Source organism: Salmo salar, chromosome ssa20 (genome assembly GCF_905237065.1).
Source record: "Salmo salar chromosome ssa20, Ssal_v3.1, whole genome shotgun sequence".
Classification (NCBI taxonomy): domain Eukaryota; kingdom Metazoa; phylum Chordata; class Actinopteri; order Salmoniformes; family Salmonidae; genus Salmo; species Salmo salar.
Window position 1 is genome coordinate 63,726,666 of NC_059461.1, and position 20,030 is coordinate 63,746,695.

General features: G+C 42.8%; 1 protein-coding gene across 1 annotated transcript in view; it reads right to left on the reverse strand.

Annotated features, from left to right (window-relative positions):
- The window catches only part of nectin3a (nectin cell adhesion molecule 3a), a 65,550-nt gene that overhangs the window by 12,970 nt on the left and 32,550 nt on the right, over positions 1 to 20,030 (reverse strand). The window contains exons 2-3 of the mRNA XM_014163107.2: positions 13,149 to 13,496; positions 6,284 to 6,468 (exon numbers count right to left, since the gene is read on the reverse strand). Of these exons, the coding sequence (XP_014018582.1) occupies positions 6,284 to 6,468; positions 13,149 to 13,496 (533 nt within the window). The remainder of the gene's footprint in view (positions 1 to 6,283; positions 6,469 to 13,148; positions 13,497 to 20,030) is intronic.

Here is a 20,030-nt window from a genome sequence, read left to right on the forward strand (position 1 = left end):
TCCTGTTGAAAAACAAATGATAGTCCCACTAAGCGCAAACCAGATGAGATGGTGTGTTGACGCAGAGTGCTGTGGAAGGCATGCTGGTTAAGTGTGCCTTGAATTCTAAATAAATCATTGACAGTGTCACCAGGGAAGCACCCCCACACCATCACACCTCCTCTTCCATGCTTTACGGTGGGAATCACACAAGGGGAGATCATCTGTTCACCTACTCTGCGTCTCAGAAAGACATGGCGATTGGAACCAAAAATCTCACATTTGGACTCATCAGACCACAGATTTCCACTGGTCTAATGTCCATTGCTTGTGTTTCTTGGCCCAAGCAAGTTTCCTCTTCGTATTGGTGTCCTTTATTAGTGGTTTCTTTGTAGCAATTTGACCATGAAGGCCTGATTTATGCAGTCTCCTCTGAACAGTTGATGTTGAGATGTGTATTTTACTTGAACTCTGTGAAGCATTTATTTGGGCTGCAATTTCTGAGGCTCGTAACTCTAATGAATTTATCCTCTGCAGCAGAGGTAACTCTGGATCTTCCTTTCCTGTGGCGGTCCTCATGAGAGCCAATTTCATCATAGAGCTTGATGGTTTTTGCGACTGCACTTGAAGAAACGTTTAAAGTTCTTGAAATTTTCCACATTGACTGACCTTCATGTCTTAACTCTTGTGTTGTCTTAAGGGTCTTAAGAGAAAACCCCTTAAATTATAATTTTTGAACTTGAAATTTGATGATGTTTCCTAGAGTGACCCCAGCATTAGAAAAAGTGAAAATTCGCCTTTGTTCATATTTCCATGAAAGCTGTACACCACCAGGGTACAAAGATTGTCTTATGGTTATAAAATAATTTACACACCACAAAAACCACACACACACACACACACACACACACACACACACACACACACACACACACACACACACACACACACACACACACACACACACACACAATGAGAAATTGAGATTATGTGTGCTACTGATTGAACTCAGACAAAACTCTAACTTTCTTGTGCATGTGCAGCATCTCCCTCCATGACCCCACACATGACTCAAGTTCACAGACAAAATAAATAACATTTCAGACAAAATAAACATTTCTTGAAAGCATTGTTTACTTATGGAGAACGCAGTCAGAGGCTATAAAGGTGCTGCAGATGACAGTCCCCCCAGTTCTCTCTTTGCTGAAGCCATGAGTGCACATCTCAGTGCCCAACAGGTCATAGATTTGATTTTTTATTAAAACATTTTGTCCAGGTGGAACAAGAGAACAATGATTTAGAAGAGGAGGAGGTATCTAAAGAAGAAGATGGGGAAGAATACAACCCAGAGCACGATGCATCATCTTCAGATGAAGAAAAATCCCCCAAGCTGAAAGAGAGACACTTTTGTCATAGAACAGCAAAATAACATGTTTTGCTGCAAAATAACAGCAAAACATAACATTGCAACACAACATGTCATAAGGATGACCACAAGGCCCAAAATACATGCAGTTGCCCATGCCCAGTACATCGCCTCAACATTCTACATGTTCATCACACCAGCCATCAAAAAAATCATCCTGGAGACAACTGGAAAAGGATGGATGAGATTGACCTGCGCTCCTACATAGGGCTGCTAATCTTGGCGGGTGTGTATAGGTCCCGAGGCTACATGTAGTCTCTGGGATGCAGAGAGTGGAAGGGCAATTTTCCATGCCACGATGCCACTGAAAGTCTACCACACTTTCTGAAGAATGCTACGATTTGATACCCGTGAGTCAAGACATGCAAGACATGTGAGAGACAAATTGGTGGCCATAAGAGAGGTCTGGGAGAAGTGGGTGGAGCGTCTGCCATACCTCTACAACCCTGGGCCTGAAGTAACAGTGGATGAGCAACTGGTCCCATTCAGAGGTACATTTTTATTTTAATATCTGTAATGTAAGTGATTTTCAATGTTAATTGTATTATGTATTGCTGTAATATCATTTATTTATGTGATTGTTTTCTGTGACACTAATACTAATTACTGATAGTAATCTATTTTGTCAAAAGGTCGCTGTCCTTTCCGGCAGTATATGCCCAAAAAGCCAGCAAAGTATGGCATCAAGATATGGGTGGCCTGTGATGCACAATCCAGCTACCCTTGGGAGATGCAAGTCTACACAGGGAAGCTGACCAGTGGAGGCCCGGAGAAGAACCAGGGGATGCGGGTTGTGCTTGATGTGACAGATGAACTGAGGGGGCACAATGTCACGTGTAACAATTTCTTCACCTCTTATGAGCTCAGCCAGCAGCTCCTGAAGAGGAAGATCACCATGGTCTGCACAGTTAGAAAGAACAATCCTGAGATCCCACCTGCACTCCTCGCAACAAGGGGGAGAGAGGCCTTCTCATCAATGTTTGCCTTCACCCCCACCACCACTCTAGTTTCTTATCTCCCAAAGAGGAACAAGAATGTGGTCCTCCTGAGCACACTGCACAAAACGGCTGAGATCAGTGATCGTGAAGACAGGAAGCCAGCCATCATCCTGGACTACAACCACAACAAAGGAGGCGTGGACAACCTGGACAAGGTGATTGGAACTTACAGCTGCAGGAGGATGACTGCCCGCTGGCCCCTGGTCATCTTCCATAACATCATTGATGTGTAAATGCCTTCGTGATATTGAACAAGATCAACCCTACCTGGATGCCTGATAAGCGGAACAAGAGGAGGGTGTTCCTGGAGCAGCTGGGAAAGGCACATGAAACCCCACACATTCAAAGAAGGGAGCGCCTCCCCCGCACAGCAGCCAATGCAGCGCTTGTGAAAGCTGTTCATGGGGCTGACTCTTGTCCTCCTCTTGCAGCTGGGGCAGGCAAGAGGAGGAGATGCCAATTCTTCCCCCCAAAGAAGGACTGTAAAACAAATACTATGTGCTGCACATGTGAGAAATACATCTGCAAAGTCCATGCACACACACTTGCATACATGTGCTAATTAGAGTTAATTGATTTATGTTCTTCATGTTTTTGTTTTGTATCTATTATCTTATTTTATTCTTATTTATTGTTGTTGTTTATACACCTTGTGGGTGGGGGCAATGGTTAAAAAAATGGGAGAAGACTAGCATTTTGTAGTTGAATTCCTCATTGCCCCCTTTTACCTTTTACCAAATAGTGCTATCTTCTGTATACCACACCTACCTTGTCACAACTAGGGCTGCTGCGGTGACCGTATTACCGCCACACCGGCAGTCACAAGTTATGAAGGCAGTCAAATTCCACATGACCGTTTAGTCATGGTAATTAAGCTTCTCCAAGCTCTGATGCTGCTGCTGCTGGTCATTAGTAGCCTACCAAACATACTAACTGCCTGGTATTCAGCACTCTTTTGTCCCACTAATTACTCTGACATCAAATGTATCTGAAAATCTAATCAAACCCATCATGAGAGCCCACGAGCTCATGTTGCTTAACATTTCTTTAGGCTATGCAATTGCGGGAGATGGCCGCTATTAAAAAGAGGAGGATCCCCTCAGCTTTCTATAGGCTAGGCCTACTATATTTACTTCTCAACTTTCCTAATATTAAGCACATTGCTTATATTTACAACAGGAGTATACCCTACCAGGCTGGCATGAAAATAAACCAAGGGGAAAAGCGTCCTCCATTCGCTATTTAAGTGCATAGATGACATTTATTTTTTCCCGGGTGCCCCTGTTTTGGTACAGGTGCATGATAATGGTCCATTCTAAATCAAAACAAATGTCACACATATATTATTTTGTATATGTAAAGACAAGATTAAATCAAGAATAGTCTGATATTAATATTAGCCTATCACTTGTGAATGATATATTATCACTTGTGAATGATGCCCAGCATAAGAAACAATGCCTTTTTTTGGCGACTTGTTTGAATGATAGTCGCACACCTCATGTAGCCTAGCCTATAGGCCTATATGTTTTAATAAGGTCTGTATCACAACTAAAGTGGCCAAATAACTTCTTAAAATTAAGCACATTAATCCGCTTTACAACTGGCATATATAACCAGCGTGTGAGTTTCAAGTTTGGGGAAGATCATTTTCATAATAAAGATTGCATAATACATAATTGCGCTAATGAAACATTTGTGCGTATAGCCTTCTATAATGTGTGCATTGCTGTGCGTATAATGTGAAGAAATAGCCTAATAGTTTATCAACATTTTAAGCTAAACATTCTGATCTGTTGCGTCAGCCACATTGCGTAAAAAGGTTTTGGGGATGCTAGTGGTTGTATTCATTTGGGATCTATCACATCCCACTGTCCCAGACTATGTTTGGAATATTTATTTCTTGCACAGAATAGAATAGGTCGACTTTTGTATTATGGGGGAGAGTAGACTGACATAGGCTAGTGCTTTAGCTGTTCGTTAGGCCTACTCATCTTGTGGACACTTCTTCCAATATCTTCAATATGGACCTCGGAATTGGATAAGAAAGCACACAGTTGCGTCCCCGATGTGTCTGTCTTCACTTGTAGCCTGTGAGAAAGACCCGATCACGTGACGGAGAGCTGTGTGAGTGATAGACGTTTCAGATTGCACAGCACACTCAGGGAGAAGGGCACAACGCAGCACTCCGGGCCGCAAAGGGGATGCCGCTGGCATTATCAAGTGGTTGTCAAATTATGAATGAGAGACTATTGGAGTGTGTACAGCCTGCGCAAAAAAAAACAAAGTAGAGCTCATGCCTTTCAAGCAACGTTTTTCAAATCACCATTAGTCTCATCATGCAGCTTTACAATGTATAAAAAATCTACACATATTGCCCAACCTTTGTAGAATAACTAAAGTTACATGAATAACTCTAAATTAAGCATATAGGAGTACCTATTTCCTTGTTAACGGCTCAACACAGAATAGCCGCACGTGCACACTCCCTCAAATAATTAGGAAAAAATATTTCTATCAATTGTATTCTTCATACTATAAAATAATGCCACGGAATTATAAGCAAATCTTGTCTGCTAAATGAACTAGTGTAGCCCACAGCCATTTGGCATAGCCACATCAGGACCTAACATAAGGACAACTCAGAGTATGCTATTCTTTTCTTCTGAAATAGACTACATTTTCTTCATATCATGCTTCTTTAGACCTATCTAAAATAAATAATGGGTTTATTGTGAGGGTGTAGGCTATACTACATGGATTTATTTGACTTTTTAAAATGGCTTGTAGGCGTGGAAGCCAGGAGAAGCTAAATGTGTGTCACGTCCTGACCAGTAAAAGAGGTTGTTTTTTATTGTAGTTTGGTCAGGGTGTGGCAGGGGTTGTTTGTTTAGAGTGTTTCGGGGTTTGTTGGGCTATGTTCTTTGTTAGTCTATTTCTATGTTAGTTCTAGTATGTCTATTTCTATGTGGTGTTTATTGGGTTGACCTTCAATTGGAAGCAGCTGCTCCTCGTTGCTTCTAATTGAAGGTCCTATTTAAGAGGGGTGTTTTTTCTATGGGATTTGTGGGTAGTTATTTCCTGTTTTGTGTTCGTGCACCTGATGGGACTGTTTAGTGTCGTTTTGTTGATTTTGTATACGTGTTTCTTTTGTTTTCCTTCTTTAATAAAATAAGAAGATGAGTTTACACGTTCCCGCTGCGTTTTGGTCTAATCCCTACGACACCCGTGACAATGTGTTTATGTTAATTAACGCTCAATTACCGTGAGGCCGACAGTTATTTGCTTGACAATCACCGACTGACAATTTCGCGACCGCCACAGCCCTAATCACAACACAACTGATTGGCTCAAACGCATTAAGAAGGAAAGAAATTCCACAAATTAACTTTTCACAAGGCACAACTGTTAATTGAAATGCATTCCAGATGACTACCTTGTGAATCTGGTTGAGAGAATGCCAAGAGTGTGCAAAGCTGTCATCAAGGCAAAGGGTGGCTACTTTGAAGAATCTTAACACTTTTTTGGGGGTTACTACATGATTCCATAAGTGTTATTTCATAGTTATGATGTCTTCACTATTATTTTACAATGTAGAAAAAACTCTGGAATGAGTAGGTGTGTCCAAACCTTTGACTGGTACTGTACATATACTGTATATGCACCCCATGAGGAGGTTGATTGTGTATGAGACCATGGCTGTGTCCCAAATGGCGCCCTATTCCCTTTATATTTTGCACTACTTTTGACCAGGGCCCAAGGGCAAAACTGACCAAAACTGGCCTTAGTCAAAAGTAGTGCACTATGTAGGGAATAAGTTGCCGTTTGAAACACGGTACTGTGGTGTAATGTCAAAGCAGTAGCTCTGTTCTGTTTGTACCTGCGTGGTGGAGGTGCCGTTGGGCTCGTCCTGCGTTTGGACCTCAGAGCGGCCAAACAGCTCAGTCTCCCAGGACACCTCGGCTGCAGGCCGGCCGCGCTCTGCTATGCAGGTGGCCGCCACCGATTCATTACCACCATCCACCAGGGCCATAGAGCCGGCAGAGACGTAGACCTTGGGCTCCACTAGGGGAGAGAGAGATAAGATTATAAAACTATAATGTTCCCAATGAGGCAATTCATTTAGCGGCATAGAAAATATACTGTACATACAGACAAAAAACATTGAAAGAGAGAGAGAAAGAGAGAGAGATGGAGTGGGAGAGAGAGGAAAAGGGGCTCGCGGAGAGATGACAAAACAGAATAGATTACAAAATGAGTATTGATATTTTGTATATGAAGATGAATAAATAATGTGCATCATAAAACAGGGACGAGGATATGGACAGAGGAGGAAGTGGCCACGGGACACTCATACACTCTGCTGCCAGACACAGTAGATTGATTTCCTGCATTTCACAGATATCTATTAAAAATTGATGAGCCAAGCAATCTGATACTATAAGAGCACTTTGGAGGGAACTCAACTCTTTTTTATTGTTATTGTGCTGGAGATGGAGACGTCTGTGAGAGATGTTTCTGTGTTTGTGAAAGGAATATTACTATGCAGCATCGACCAAGACATTTCTATTAGAGTGACTTTTGGAGCATCTCCATGAAGCAGTTTGAATTATATTCTCTTCCTACTAAACCAAAACAGTGGATTTTGTGTTGTAAATGCTGTACTTTCAAACTGCTCCTACTACTCATGGCTTGCTAATACGGTTCATAATGACTTAGAAAAACAGTTTAACAGAGAGCAATGTCAGACATAATACTCTGTGCTGTTGTGTGTGTGTCTGTGTTTCATTGTGTGGTGTCCAGTCCTGAACTGGGGAGTTGGGTTGCTGTTAATGTGTGCTGCTATTCAGTGCTTTAGAGCTAGGGTTATGTTACACTGGCTTCCTGTGAGGATGCTGAGTTACTGTGGGTTGAGACATCAGTCGTGACACAGATTTCTCTCAATAGAGCAGCATAAACAGATCCATGTGAACAGACAGTGACCGCTGTAACATAGCACTCTACCTGTTTCACAGAGCACTACTTCACTGTTCTAGTGCACCGACAGACATAATAATAAAGATACAAATAATTCAGATTTATCCCGAGAGTCCAAGGAAATACCGCAAAGAAATACCGCAAAAAATCAGAAGTGCCCATTTAAAGGGTTTAAACCAAGATATGGTCACTATGCCAAGGTTCTCCTCAAATAAGAGCAAATGAAACTGATATTTAGTAACTATCTTTGATCAGCAATGACATTGTTGTGAATTGCAAAACAGGCCGTCCATAAATTCAGAGCGTTATCATGTTCCTCAATTAATTCAGCGCATTTCACAGAGCACACCCAGAGTATAGCGTTGTTGAATCATACACACTTTGTGACAGTAGTCAAACAAAAGTCAAATGACCAAAGTTGCTAAACTTGCTAGATAACCTAATTTTAACGAATGACGGAATATCTCCTATATTTGGCTAAATCTAGTTGATGATTATACAGATAGCAGATCAGCACATGAATAACGGGGAGATGAAGAGTGGAAATATTTTCAATATCAAGGTACGTATCTTAACAGGGACCAACTCTTGTTTTAAAATACTGATATCTACTCTCATATCGTTTGTTGACAACACATTCTCTACCGAAGCGCTCACTTAGCTAGCAAGTACGAGACTGCGCAGAGAAGAGGGGGAAACGTTAAAGCGGTATTTTGACATGCATAGGAGAAAGACGTGCTTTGATAATGCAACCTACAGAATACAGAATAAAGTTACGAATTTTCATGCGAGACAGGAGTCAGGATTTTTCAGTAGGATTGGGACTGGATAGGAAAATAGCCTAGGCTCTAGGACAGGAGAAGATAGACATTTCCCTCATTCCTCTCTGAATTGTTAACAGGCTTCATGTCTGTGACAGAGATGCCTATGTAGTGAATTGTGCCTAGGCCTACTAAATTTGTGACTGTCTGAAGAGTCACAATGACTGCTCAAAGAGACACAAATTATTTTATAGGATATACTGTAGGCGTTTGATGTAGGGTTTATTAACTGCGTTCGCGTCTGCAGTCCAGCAATGCCAATTATGCGTGTGCTTTGAATTTATGGCGACTTTGTGTTAAGTAAATACGCTAGACTAAAGGCTTTCATGCGTCAACCTGTTTGGATAATGTGCAATTCCATTTTTTTGCTAATCTGATGCTGCGCATGTTGTGTATTTTGTGGAATTGCACAATTCCACAGGTTCAGGAGAGGGAGAGAGGCTAGAAAGCACTACTCCACTTCACAAATTGTCTCTAGTGTTTAAATCTATGATTCAGGGAGCTGTCAGGCTGTTTTCCTTTTCCATCATTACTCATCTGAATCTCTTGCCTGGCTACCCAGATTCCTTGCTCCAGCCAACCGCTACGCCACACCCACGGACGTTAGTTTCTTCTCTGCAAGGAGTCTGGATCTGAGTACCTCCCCGACCCTTCACCGAACGCAAACACATTTGGGACAGTCTGATTGGTCCAGAAACCAATGGGTTGGGCCAGAGCCAGAACACACGTGGGTAAAGCAGTGGTTTGAAAATTTGGCATTGGCTTTGATACTCCGATTGGTTAGAGACAACTTTATTTTGTACAACGCCCCTCCTGCCCCTTGTCACCACAAACAACTTCAATGAATGACAGAGCAGCAGAAGAATTTAGTGTCAGTTGTCAGGCTACTGAATCTCCCCTACCCTGCTATCTCTTTTTGCCGTGTCCATTTCTCCTTCCCCCTCTCTTTCTCTCTGTCTGTGGTCTCCTTCTCTCCTTGCATCTCCCCTACCCTGCTCTCTCTCTTTGCCATGTCCATTTCTCCTTCCCCCTCTCTTTCTCTCTGTCCGTGGTCTCCTTCTCTCCTTGCAGAGGGCACGGCACTAACAGCTGCTGGACTTCATTTCACAGTGACAGTGTGGCATGTGGGGCACACATACAGGATCCTCCAGACAAGGCCATCGCCCCCAGACATCTGCCGTACCCCTCCTCACAGTGGAGCGACACCCCAGAGACTCCCTCTTCTAAAAATATACCCGTGTCTCCTACACCCGGGCATCACGCAGCCATCTCAGTCAACCTGCTCACATTGTGCCCCACACCCTCATCTAATCAACACTCCCCCCTCCCCACCCCACTCACTGACCGCGCACAGTAGCTCTGTTGTGTTAAGGGGGCATCCTGGCACCCCCCCTATCCCCTTCCCTCCAGTGTAACCAAATCAGGGGTACGTGCTAATTTGGAGAGGCTGTCGGGGAGGGAGGTGGTTCAGATCTATCTTGTTGAGTGCAGAGGGTAATGATTTTCCGTCAGACAGGCAGAGAGCAGGCAGTGGGAGCCGTGTTGGCCCTGTCCCACCCACACACTGCCCAGTTCCGCTATGCTCCCATGAACGTGTAGGGCTGGGAGGTATACCTTATTTTACGATATACTGGTATTGATGCACAAACCAGTTTGGGTTTTTACTTTACCTTCTATAACGGTATTTGAATGTTTGGTTTGTTAAATGTGATACAGTGTATAACATAGATTTTTATAGTTTACTTCGCTTCTTGAGTCATCTTTCTCCACTCTCTCTCCATGCCGCTTTCCACACAGACCTAGCCACGCCCCCCGTCACTCAAGGAGCGCATTTGTTGTTCCTCGAACACGAGACAGACACTTGCGTTCAGTCTGCATGGTCAATGCAGCACATGCAACAAAGTTGATGAAAACTATGCAGTTTTCACTTTGCTTCTTAATAGAAATCCACTAGCGTTATATAATTACACTATTCGTTTGTGTTTCTTACATATGCAAACAGCTAGATTGTATTTTCTTAGCAAGTTGGGCCGAAATCTTGTTAGCCACTAATGCTAATCCCTAGTTAGTTGTTTAGCTAGCTAATAATGGTAATGAGTCAGAGCAAACATGAGTAGTGATACAGCCTGATAATACCAGTGATGGTTTAGACCTAACTCAGCATGTTGTTTGTGCAGCAAATGGTCCACCCACACAGACAGTGTGGTGAAGAAGGCTCCTTCTTCACCACCTGCTAACCATGTGTAACCATGTGTAACCATGTGTAACCATGTGTAACCATGTGTATGTGACCAATAACATTTGATTTGATAAATCAAAGAGGAATACGCAAAGCATGAATATGTTAGCTACATGAAGTAGCTGTAACCAAATCAGGGGGACGTGCCATTTCATTTTCTTTAGATTGAGTTTACCACCCACTTTGGGCTGCATGGAGTAGCTAAGAGAAAACATTAAATGTAGCCAAAGATTATAGGGTTCCTACCCTGTCACAATAACTCCTCCCTGGAATTTTCATTCATTGTCATGTCAAACAACACTATTCAAAGTGCCCACTACTATATTAGAACTATAGAATTAGAATAATCATTCTATTTTCATGATTCCAACAGTTCACCGATGTGTTTTGCTCTAAATCGCAAGTCAAATCGCAATTGCAATATTTGGTTAAAATTAAGGACTAGATTGTTAGATTGCCCATATCGTGCAGCTCTACATGGAAGTGTGGAAATTATGTCAAATTAGTGCAGGAAATGCAGAAATGAAATGAAAATGCTGCAAATTATTTTTGGTTGAACTGAATAGTATGAAACAATCAGAATGGAGAAAGACCCAATGAAATCACTTAGAATGTATGTGCTTCCCCCCTAGGGTCTCACACTACTCAAAGCAAATGTAGATATTTTGTTATTCAAAAACATTTAAAAAATGTATACCGTGATATGATATTTTGGCCATATCGACCAGCCCGATCAGAGCGCAGCTGACAAAGCCAGTCAACCAGGACTACAGTTGAACTGTAAGGCCAGTGGTCAAACCATGCAGTAGCTCCACAGTTTTGACATATCAATCAGTACACTTAAAAATAATTACAATTATCACCAATCTCTGCATTTATGGGGCTCATTGGATGATCAAGTAAATCATAGAGAATGGATATTTTGATTATCTAATGAAACACCTTCTAACAATAAAACATAAAAATGTAATTTGACCCTCAACAATTGAACAAGTCTTGCCATGGCACTGTACTGCTGCGAGGTTATGTTCTCTTAAGTTTTTATGACTCAGCTGAAAAGAGAAGATGTTATTGCTCCACATCAAATGCATGTCATGGACAGTAAAACATGGCTATCAGTGAGTCATACAGAGAGATCTGGGCCTGAGTAGAAGGCCGCTTATGGTTTGATGATACAATAACTCAGAAAGTTAAAGTGGAGCTCGGCCAGACTGTGGAGTTTGCCGCAATGTCAGGCCTAGTATCATCAGTTGACATCTTCATTAATGCAGCTTTTTTAAGTGTTGTCTTGTTTTCTCTTAGAAGTCTTAGCAGAAACTCAGTCTCTTAGAAAACTGCATAAGGTTTCTCACTTCCTTGTCAGCAATAACAATCCCAAACAAAAGGTCATTCTAATTCTCAGAGTTTCGGTGGTGGTGTATTATACCTTTGCCATTGTTTACATGTGGGGGCTTGAGGCTCAAGTAGCAAAGCTCCTCCAACCATTAAAATGTAACCCTTTGCCTTTTGTAAGGTTAGGAGGAGGAGGAAGGGGGTGGGAGAGGCAGAACGAGAAAGAGAGAATGGGGGGGTGGGGAGGGGTTTCATTACCTGAATGTACACTGCACCCCTCTTATAAGATTCAAATCTATCCCAGACTATTACATTCTTACAACCGTTGTTGAAAGGGAAGCTATGAGCTTTTTGTTTTTGTATCAGTGATTATTCTCAGAAGAGGAGTGTACCCAGTCACAGTGTTAAGAAATAACACACCCCCAATAAACAACAACGCAGAGTCAAGTAAGGCGGGTGGAAGCCCAGGTTGCGTCCCAAATGACACTATTCCCCATGGCCCCTGGTCAAAAGCAGTGCACTAGAGAAGAGCGTGCCTTTTGGGACACAGAAGACTGAAGGTAGATGTGGGCTAATGGAAGGCTGTGGAGGCCCAGACACTGAGTCGAGGCAGGCAGCCTCCTGTCACAGCAGCACTTAATGTAGCCCTCATTAGTCATCAGAGCCAGCCTGAGGCCGAGTGTCAAATTGCACCCTATTCCCTATATTGTGCACTACCTTCACCAGTCAAAAGTAGTGCACTACATAGGGCATAGGGTGCTATTTGGGACTCAGTCTCAGGAGAGATATACACATGAAGCCTGGCTGGCTGCAGCTTTCATCACCGTCCACAATCCAATCAACTATTATAGGGGTGGAAACACATGCTGACCGAACAACAATCCTTAAAGTTCACTCTCAGTAAGGTGCTACTTTATAATGTGTCCATACGAGTTGGAACCTTTACATGTGGATTTGTTTATATTAAGTCAGTAAATCTATGTGGCATTTGGCTCCTACAGTAATAAGGCTAGCTGTATGAATATTTATCAAGTCTGAACTGACCTCCTATAATTCATGGGGACAATGAGAACACTTTCCGAGAAAGGACATTCAGGTCAAATGGAGCTGGTGCTGTATGCTTCTACAGTACAAAAAGTAACTGTTTCTTTATGGTGGACGCCGAGTGTCTGTGTCCCAAATGACAGCCTATTCCCCATTTAGAGCACTACTTTTGACTAGGGCCCATTGGGGCTGCATCTAAAATGGCACCCTATTTCCTCTATAGTGCACTACTATTGACCAGAGCCCAATGCGGGCCCTGGTCAATAGTAGTGCACTATAAAGGGAATAAGGTAAATTGACCAGGTCCGAAGCTGTCTAAGAGTTCCACATACCTAGTATATTGACGGTGGTGGATGCCTGCGTGTTGCCCAGTGGGAAAGTCGCCACTTTACACGTGTAAGACCCGATGTCCTGAAATCCCACGCCTTCCAGGACGATGGTGGCATCGTGCACGGAGGGGTTCAGGAAGGACAGGCGCCTGGCGTAGTCTGGGGAGATGGAGATGCCAAACTGGGGGTTGAAGACGGCCAGGGTGATGGTGCCTGAGGGCAGGCGACGCTCCCAGGAGCTCTGGGTGAGGCTGAGGTTGGTGCCCACCTCCACCCTACAGCCCAGAGTAATGTTCTTCCCCAGCACAGCACTGACCCTCTCTGGGACCAGCACCTCGTTACTGCTCACACCTATAGACAGGGGGAAGGTGAGAGACACAGTTAGTTAGATATAGACACAGTTACAGGAGAGATCCATGTTGAAAATCCATGTCATAAAAAGAAAAACTGTAATCAGAACTGAACCTTAGTCAAAAAGGAGAACAACATGGGCTTCTTTTCAACTTTTATTCAACTTTTTTTATTCCTCTTTCATGCTTTTATTCAGAAACGACAGCCCCTTCCAAACCATAGAAACCAAACCGCCTTGACGAGGTAGGCTTACATTATGAAACATACTATATCACGTCACTTCCCTCTCATGTTACTCTTCCCATGGGAATGGGCTGATCGGACTTCTTTCTGGAACAACTGGTCATGCCGTGTGTTTGTGATATTAAGGTGGTATTTCAACAGTGTAACAACGGATGGGCTTTTAGCTTTATGATGGGGTTTATCAGGGAGATGTGTCTGAGTCTGGAACCCCTCAATGTGTGTTCACTCCTAATGAGCAACACACACCGCAACACACAGCAACAGACATTCAGCCTCCCTGTTCACCACAGGACGTCCTCACTGTCACTGCTGCTAATTGTTAGAGCACCTTGCCATATAAAGTCAAAGCATTATAAAGAAAAAAAACTTTCTGGAAGGAGATGAAACATAAAAAGCAATTTGATGTTTTTTTACTGTTTTTAAAAGGCCCTTTCATGTCTATGCATGTTGGGAGTTATTTTCAGCTTGCTGTAACATGTAAAATGTGGGTTTTTCATGGGGGCTGGCTGGCTAGTTCAGATGCTGTGATTGAGTAAAGGCGCAGAAAGCCAATGAGGAGAGAGGATGAGCAGTGAGCACATTATTATGGCAGGCTGTATCACAACCGGCCGTGATTGGGAGTCCCATAGAGCGGTGCACAATTGGCCCAGCGTCGTCCGGGTTTGGCCGGTGTAGGTCGTCATTGTTAATAAGAATTTGTTCTTAACTGACTTGCCTAGTTAAATAAAGGTTAAATAAATATTTATTTTTTAAAACAGTGGGGATCAGACGCTTCAATGGACGGAAAAGAGGCAATGAAGCCTAACATGATTCAGCAGTATTGTGTTCCTCTACCTTTTGTTTTCCTTTGCTTGGAAAGTAGAAGCTGCATGATACAAGCCTACTAGGCTAATCTGATTTATAGTAGATAGGAAGCTAGTCTGTCTAGGGGGTGTACTTCTACATCAAGCTGCCTCCCGCTACAGAAACAGGAGATACGGGTAGGTGCCTCCTGCCCTATGGGTGTAAGGTTCTGGGTGTAGCTGGTGCAGAGGAGTCAGGCACAGGACAGCAGAGATGAGTAACACAATGAACTTTGCTCAAAATTTCCAAATACATGAAGTAATACCAAGCCCACAAACAACGAACCGAACTTACAATAAAACAATCACTCACAAAAACCATGGGGAAAACAGAGGGTTAAATAATGAACATGTAATTGGGGAATTGAAACCAGGTGTGTAAAACAAAGACAAAACAAATGGAAAATGAAAAGTGGATCGGCGATGGCTAGAAGGCCGATGACGTCAACCACCGAACGCTGCCCGAGCAAGAAGAGGGACTTCGGTGGAAGTCGTGACAATGGGCTATTCTGGCTCGGACAAGGCTTATACAGTAGGCCTACTTCCTACTAGATAGGCCTAACACCTCGTGCTGGATGTTTGCAATAACTAGCTAGTCTAACCATTTAAGAAACTGAGCAATACATGCCTACAGTAACATTTAGAAACACCATAGGCAGCAAACTCTGAATGAATCACTAGCCTACAACTTGAGGGAAATGAATTTGAACTTGAAACACATCTTAAATTACAGGTTAGTCCAATGCCTAGAATCATGGGCAAAATATATTCCAACCAAGAAAGACCAGAGTCAAATGTCTCTAAATATAATAACACAAATGAGTCATTGATACCCACATACTGTATAAATTTAAACATTAAGTTCATATGAACTTTTACAACCCTGTCGTCTATATTGAATTGTTGGGGGCACACCTCGTTGTAAATCTTGCACTAGCCTTCATGTTTTTACATGAATTGAATGCCTTTCAAAACATTCAGTGTAAGGTCTGAGTTTTCTTAACGCAATTCAAAGTTATATTTGGGAGATCTAAATTTCCACCTACCAATGTGTGTGGAGTAAGCTAATAAAAGCGGCCTACTGGCTGGTGCTTTAGGGTCCTTGACATGAATATGAGAGGGAAACCACAGCTACGCTATCCTGGCTAAGAGGGAATATAGGCTCTCCCTGCTCCCTCGCCTCCCCTGTCATTTCAGGGATCACATGTACGCGTGCACGTGCACACACACACTCCCACACTAGGGCTGTCCCAGACTAAAACAAATCTTGGTCGACCAAGAGTCGTCTGTTCTTTCGACCAATCGATTGGTCTAATTTTAAAATGTCTATTTTTCCATGTATAGACATCCTATGTGCTTTAATCAAATCAATGAAATGCACTGAGCTTGTCTGATGCTTTAAGAAAACTGTTTGATGGAATAATTAAGACACACAAGTGGCTAGAGGGACTCAGACCGCAATTGATTTGAATGTTCCTGGCCCGACTCAGACTTACTGTGCTGTGTTAAAGAAAAAATACAGCGAGTGACTGTGACTAGAACCCTTTGGCTCTCTCTCTTCCCTTCTGCAATGACCACCACAGAACACCAACAGTGTGTATTGTGTGATATCCAACTGTGTTGCTGAAGCTGCAACATACAGGGCATTCAGAAAGTATCAGAGCCCTTCTCTTTTTTCACACTTTGTTACATTACAGCCTTATTCTAAAATGGATTTCACACATTTACACACAATTTAAAAACGGAAATATCACACTTACATAAGTATTCAGACCCTTTACTCAGTACTTTGTTGAAGCATCCTTTGCAACGATTACAGCCTCAAGTCTTCTTTCATACACCTGTATTTGGGGAGTGTCTCCATTCTTCTCTGCAGATCCTCTCAAGCTCTGTCAGGTTGGACGGGGAGCGTCGCTGCACAGTTACTTTCAGGTCTCTCCAGAGATGTTCGATCAGGTCGATCAGGTCCGGGCTCTGGCTGGGCCACTCAAGGACATTCAGAGACCTGTCCCTAAGCCTCTCATCCATTATATTGGCTGTGTGCTTAGGGTCGTTGTCCTGTTGGAAGGTGAACTCTTGCCCTAGTCTGAGGTCCTGAGCACTCTGGAGCAGGTTTTCATCAAGGATCTCTCTGTACTTTGCTCCATTCATCTTTCCCTCGATCCTGCCTAGTCTCTCAGTCCCTGCTGCTGAAAAACATTCCCACAGCATGATGCTGCCACCACCATGCTTCACCGTAGGGATGGTGCCAGGTTTCCTCTAGACGTGAGGCATGGCATTCAGGCTACAGAGTTCAATCTTGGTTTCATCAGACCAGAGAATTTTGTTTCTCATAATCTGATAGTCCTTTAGGTGCCTTTTGGCAAACTCTAAGCGGGCTGTCATGTGCCTTTTACTGAGGAGTGGCTTCTGTCTGGCCACTCTACCATAAAGGCCTGATTGGTGGAGTGCTGCAGAGATGGTTGTCAATCTCCACAGAGGTTCTCCCAACTCCACAGAGGAACTCTGGAGATCTGTCAGAGCAACCATCGGGTTATTGGTCACCTCCCTGACCAAGGCCCTTCTCCCCTGTTTGGCCGGGCAACCAGCTCTAGGAAAAGTCTTTGTGGTTCAAAACGCTTCCATTTAAGAATGATGGAGGCCACAGTCTTCTTGGAGACCTTCAATGCTGCAGACATTTTTTGATACCCTTCCACAGATCTGTCTTGGAGCCCTAGGGACAATTCCTTCGATCTCATGGCTTGGTTTTAGCCCTGAAATGCACTGTCAAACATCTCAAGGTTGATGAATGGAAACAGGATACACCTGAGCTCACTTTTTGAGTCTCATAACAAAGGGTCTGAATACTTCTTTATAGGAAATAATTTTGGGGGAACGTTTTACCCGTTTTTCTACCAAATTTTGTGATATCCAATTGGTAGTTACAGTCTTGTCCCATCACTGCAACTCCCGTACGGACTCAGGAGACGCAAAGGTCGAGAGCCATGCGTCCTCCAAAACAGGACCCCGCCAAGCTGCACTGCTTCTTGACACACTGCTTGCTTAACCCAGAAGCCAGCAGCACCAATGTGTCGGAGGAAACACAGTACAGCTGGCCACAAGGAGTCGCTAGAGCACGATGGGATAAGGACATCCCAGCCGGCCAAACCCTCCCCCAACCCGGACGACGCTGGGCCAATTGTGAGCTGCCTCATGGGTCTCCCGGTCGCGGCCGGCTGCAACACAGAACGGGATTGAACCCGGATCTGTAGGGACGCCTCTAGTACTGCGACGCAGTGCCTTAGACCGCTTCGCCACACGGGAGGGCCAAGGGTCTGAATTCTTATGTAAATAAGGTATTTCTGTTATAATTTTTTTTTATAAATCTGCAAACATTTCAAAAAAACTTTTTTTGCTTGGTCATTGTGGGGTATTGTGTGTAGATTGATGAAAAAAATTCTAATTGTGGGATCCATTTTAGAATAAGGCTTCAACGTACAAAATATGTAAAAAGTCAAGGGGTCTGAATACTTTCCCGAATTCACTGTATAGCATATCATAATCAAATCAATTTATTGGTTATAACAAACTCTGAACACCGTAACACGTGACAGCAAAATGGATGCAGATAACGTGACAAATAAACTCGAAACAGGGGAATGTTTACTGGTTGCTCAGGAGGTAAAGGGGAAGTCAGATGTGTGGAATAAATGTGACTAGTTATGGAAAATACTTGAGATCAACAAAAAGAAGGAAAGGAGCAAGCTCTGCCTGCATATTATGTGTGCCAAATAGGTGCTGTATAGATTACAAAATAATTTTTCTGACTGTTTGGAACAATGTAAACAACACAAAATAAATTATCAGCATACCAGTCTGTCTTACGTACATTTTTTGTTGTACAGCCTTTATTACAACAAAGACTAAAAACAGTCACATTCAATTGTAAATAACATTTCTGAATTTGAACGTTTTAGGCCTATTTACTGTTTACGTTAATATTTCAATGGTCTCCTTGTTATTTTATTTTAAAACTAAAATGCTTGATTGCATTTCAAATCATGAATGACTCTTATGTTATGTGATGACATTGAACAAATAAATTATTGATTGATACAGTAGCCTATATACAGTTGAAGTCGGAAGTTTACATACACTTAGGTTGGAGTCATTAAAATTAGTTTTTCAACCACTCCACAAATTTCTTGTTAACAAACTATAGTTTTGTCAAGTCGGTTAGGACATCTACTTTGTGCATGACACAAGTAATTATTCCAACAATTGTTTACAGACAGATTATTTCACTTATAATTCACTGTATCACAATTCCAGTGGGTCAGAAGTTTACATACACTAAGCTGACTGTGCATTTAAACAGCTTGGAAAATTCCAGAAAATGATGTCATGGCTTTAGAAGCTTCTGATAGGCTAAATTACATAATTTGAGTCAATTGGAGGTGTACCTGTGGATGTCTTTCAAGGCCAACCTTCAAACTCAGTGCCTCTTTGCTTGACATCATGGGAAAATCAAAAGAAATCAGCCAAGATCACAGGAAAAAAATTGTAGACCTCCACAAGTCTGGTTCATCCTTGGGAGCAATTTTCAAACACCTGAAGGTACCATGTCCATCTGTACAAACAATAGTATGCAAGTATAAACAGCATTGGACCACGCAGCCGTCATACCGCTCAGGAAGGAGACGTGTTCTGTCTCCTAGAGATTACGTACTGTGGTGCGAAAAGTGCAAATCAATCCCAGAACAACAGCAAAGGACCTTGTGAAGATGCTGGAGGAAACAGGTACAAAAGTATCTATATCCACAGTAAAACGAGTCCTATAACGACATAACCTGAAAGGTCGCTCAGCAAGGAAGAAGCCACTGCTCCAAAACTGCCATAAAAAAACAGACTACGGTTTGAAACTGCACATGGGGACAAAGATCGTACTTTTTGGAGAAATGTCCTCTGGTCTGATGAAACAAAAATAGAACTGTTTGCCATAATGACCATCGTTATGTTTAGAGGAAAAAGGGGGAGGCTTGCAAGCCGAAGAACGCCATCCCAACCGTGAAGCATGGGGGTGGCAGCATCATGTTGAGGGGGTGCTTTGCTGCAGGAGGGACTGGTGCACTTCACAAACTAGATGGCATCGTGAAGAAGGAAATGTATATAAATATATTGAAGCAATATCTCAAGACATCAGTCAGGAAGTTAAAGCTTGGTCGCAAATGGGTCTTCCAAATGGACAATGACCCCAAGCATACTTCCAAAGTTGTGGTAAAATGGCTTCAGGACAACAAAGTCAACGTATTGGAGTGTCCATCACAAAGCCCTGACCTCAATCCTATAGAAAATGTTTGGGCAGAACTGAAAAAGCATGTGCGAGCAAGGAGGCCTACAAACCTGACTCAGTTACACCAGCTCTGTCAGGAGGAATGGGCCAAAATTCATCCAACTTATTGTGGGAAGC